Here is a 3,826-nt window from a genome sequence, read left to right on the forward strand (position 1 = left end):
ATACTTTAGTTCTTCCACAGTCGAACGCCACCCCTTAGTATCAGGAATTCGTCTACCAAGAAATCCTTAGCATTTATGAAGGAGGCTTAGCATTTATTTATAAAGGAACTTACCAAGGAGATATGTATATATGTGCATAAAAGATCTTCTAGGTGATGGTGTCCCTTGTTTCTGTGGTACCAATTCAATCAATTAGGTAACTGCAAATACTGACAAGTTTTTACAAATTATTATTATAATTTTTTTTTTTTTTATTTAATTTTATTTTTTTTTATGAAATTAAATAAATAAATATACTTTATTCTTTAACAAAACCGTGTAAATAAATTTTCGAACGTGTATAGTACTAAAAAAAATCAATAGAATTTGGTAAAAATTGTGTGCTTTTTAAGTGCAAGTTTCAAATGTGTAGAAATTGCAGGTAACTCTTTTGAATTTTATTTGTTGCATTTGCTTCCATAAAAAAAAACGTTACATTTTCTACAAAAAAACATGCACGTTATTATACTACACTGAGAAAAAGGATTAGTTTCGACAACTAAAGATATTTAGTTTCCGAATTTTGACAATATTTGGGAACTGTTACCAAGGATTGGGAACTATTACCATGGGTTTGTAATTATAACTAAATATATTAAAGCTTCTAATATTCATCTAGGTTGTAACAAATCGTTAATTTAGTTGAAGGGTTTGGTTAATACCAATATATATTTCTTTGAAGCATATTTCTACAAATTCCATTGAACTTGAACGTATGGTTCATAAAAGGATGTTATTAAGCTCTGCTAATGCAGATTAGCTTTCTTTCAACACATGGTTTAGTCATAGTTACTAAATCTTGGTTGAGGCAACCACGATTTGGTTTGAGAGTGGAACATATTCATGCTTGTGAGCCACCCCTAAAGAATGCTGAGCGCTCTCTGAGCACATATGTACATCACATACGAAGAGCTGAGCAACGCACACAGTCCCACTTATTGAATCGTTTGAATGCGCTAGTATGCCGACCATTGCATTGTGCGTGGAAATCATTGTTCCGCTACCGCTGTTCGTACATGGGTGAAACACGCATGTGGTCCCAGAGCTATGGTATGTCGATCGCTGCGCTAGGTAGAGAAAGAAAATAGTGTGCTATGACATGCACAGAATTGTTTGTCTCAGTTTTTCTATCACCGCGAGTTGTTTCGGTGCGCGCATAGTTATTTAAAAATATAACGTTTGATGCCAACCGAGGTTTTTCAGTGGATATATAATTCACGTGAATTATAATTTGAAAGTGTCTATTTAGCCAAGGAAAAAAGCAAAGTAGTATACTTCCAGCAGACATTGACCTGGGTTTTCGCACGACTGTTCCTGTATCATCGTTGTTTTTTAGGAAATTCTTACCACCATATACATATGTATTATTTACTTTAGTAACTAACTTATGTAAATATGTACGTATTTTTTATGCTTAATATGTATATGCAAATAAAAGACGAAAGTAAACACAACAAACATCGAGCAAATTTTTATTTGTGTCAAACTGAAACTTTTTTTCCAATAATAAACGGTTAGCTGATTCAAGTCTACAGCAAGTTCACAAAATTAATTGAAAACTTGTATCAACCAAAGCATTGTTTATATTTGCTTAACAATGACTTTATTCAACTAACAATATTGTCCAATCAAGGTAGTCGTTTTGTAATTATTAACAAATATACATTTATCCCAACTAGAAGTCTTAAGTAAATTGCAGACTTTCGTGAACTATATATTTATTTCGCCATATCCAACTATGCCACTTGATCACTATAACCAAATCTTGGTTATTATAACTAAACCTTTTTCTGGGTGTACAAAACTACATGCTTAAATCTTTCCAAGAAATCTAATTACAAAGATCGAAATTTTAACAAAAGTTTGTTGATTTTTTTTTTTTATATTGCACAATGTTCGAAACTTGGATTTACACGGCTTGTGTTAAAGAATCTACTATATTTTTATAAAAAAATAACTAAAATTATATAACAAAAACAAAAAAAATTGTGAAAACTTGTCAATATGCGGCTATAAAATTAAATTAAAAACACTCACATACATTTGGACATTTCGCTTATAGATAATGTCTTTTTCTATACAACTTTATTTACTATTTTCACAGAAGTAACAAAGTTTTCACAAACAATTAATAAATTCTTTTTCTAAATATTTCGAATATAATTATTTACAAATGTGCATTAAAACTAAATAATGAGTAGATAAGTGAACTAGATTTTCAATTAAAACTAAGTACAAAGGAATTCATATGCTTTTGTTTGGATGAAGGTACGATGATAACTAGCCGGTGTTTTAGTGCCTCACTGAATGCTTTGTAGGCAAAAATCACAAAGTAATAACTTCATTTTTTTCATAGATATGCCCACGCGTTGTGCATAAACGAAAAAATGTATATTACTATAAAATTTAGTTAAAATTTAACGATCTACGTTAATGTGGGCAGACTGCAACCGTTATTCACACGATATTCCGCATACACAATACCTGCGAAAAAAATTAAAATAACAATTTTTAGTTTGTTTTTTAATGTTTTTATCAAATACCAACCAGTATTGTGCCAGTGATAGAAAGCAGCCAAAATGAATAGATGCCACCAATTGTGCGAATGTCCAACATAGTCCACTTTACCGGTAAGCCAACGTTCGGGTATCTTCGCAGCATAGATGACGAAGGCGAGAGCACACCAGCCGTACATGATAATTATGCGTGGCACCATTAGCTATGGAATGTATATACATATGTATGTATAACTGTAAGTATTTTCGATTTAATAAAATTTTTAGCGAACTTACCCGCACCAACTCGTTGTCGAATCCACCCATCACATAAGTCCAGTGCGCCAACGGTATTATGCCGTAGGCGGCCCACAGTACCAGCACTCCAATCTTCGCATCCAATGAGACATTCAGCTTGGGAATTTGCACTAGCATCGCCAAGCCAAACATGCATAAAGCAATCACAGAATAAATAATGCGGAGGGTCTGAAATTTGAATGTATGAAACAAATAACGATTTTAAAAGACGTCATTTAAGGGTGTCTTTTAATTTGAATAAAAAACTTAAATAAAATTATATCCGACTGATAAAGAAATCTGTAAACAAGATCACAGTAATACTAACCCAGTAGGAATTAGGAGCACGTAATAATACCTTATTAGCAACTTACTCTTCACCTGGCAGTCATTACCAATTCCCTGCCGAACGTCCCTTACTTTTACAAAGGCATGGCCGCCTTATGTAAGTAGGAATTTAGAATGTACATTTGGTATCAGACATACTTCTGAGCCGCTTTACAAAGTAAGTTACGTGTAATGCAGAGAAGTCGCTCGGAGTAGTTCGGCGCTTGGAGATAACTTCGGCTGCACGTTACTTTGCAACTGACAACGTAATGTGTCGTTGGAGGTGTTCATTTTGTGCTTTACTAGTAGATGACATTGGCCATGATGACAATTTTGGTACTAAAAACTGAAAGAAAACATGGCATACCTCGTAAGGTGCTTACCTATTTTCCCAGTGGGTAAATAAATACTACGTAATAGAAAATTTGTTTCTAAGGAAAAATTTGTTTTCAATGTTGTTGATAGCACAATTGATTTTTTACTTCTCACCACAAAAACTTTTTAAAAGGTTAGAATAGAGTGGATAGATAGGCTGCCTACCTCCACTCGGGTAAATGCTTCACCGTTTTTTTTTTTTGAATATCTATAAGCGTTTTTTTTTTTGAAATACTGATTTTTCGAATATCGAAAAACCCGTATTTTTAATCGAGCAAACCTGTTTTTTCATT

At 33.0% G+C, this 3,826-nt stretch overlaps 1 protein-coding gene across 1 annotated transcript; it reads right to left on the bottom strand.

Moving 5' to 3' along the window:
- Window positions 1-2,077: 2,077 nt before the first annotated feature.
- Window positions 2,078-3,020, bottom strand: LOC118751390 (adiponectin receptor protein 2-like; the record flags this gene model as incomplete). The annotated part of the gene is given in 3 exon segments (XM_036486210.1): window positions 2,078-2,523; window positions 2,587-2,758; window positions 2,832-3,020. Coding segments are annotated over 3 exon segments (420 nt in total), but the record flags the coding sequence as incomplete, so codon positions are not given.
- Between the last annotated feature and the right edge of the window lie 806 nt (window positions 3,021-3,826).

Source organism: Rhagoletis pomonella, unplaced genomic scaffold (assembly GCF_013731165.1).
Source record: "Rhagoletis pomonella isolate Grant_MI unplaced genomic scaffold, Rhpom_1.0 Rhpom_scaffold_00673, whole genome shotgun sequence".
Taxonomy (NCBI): Eukaryota; Metazoa; Arthropoda; class Insecta; order Diptera; family Tephritidae; genus Rhagoletis; species Rhagoletis pomonella.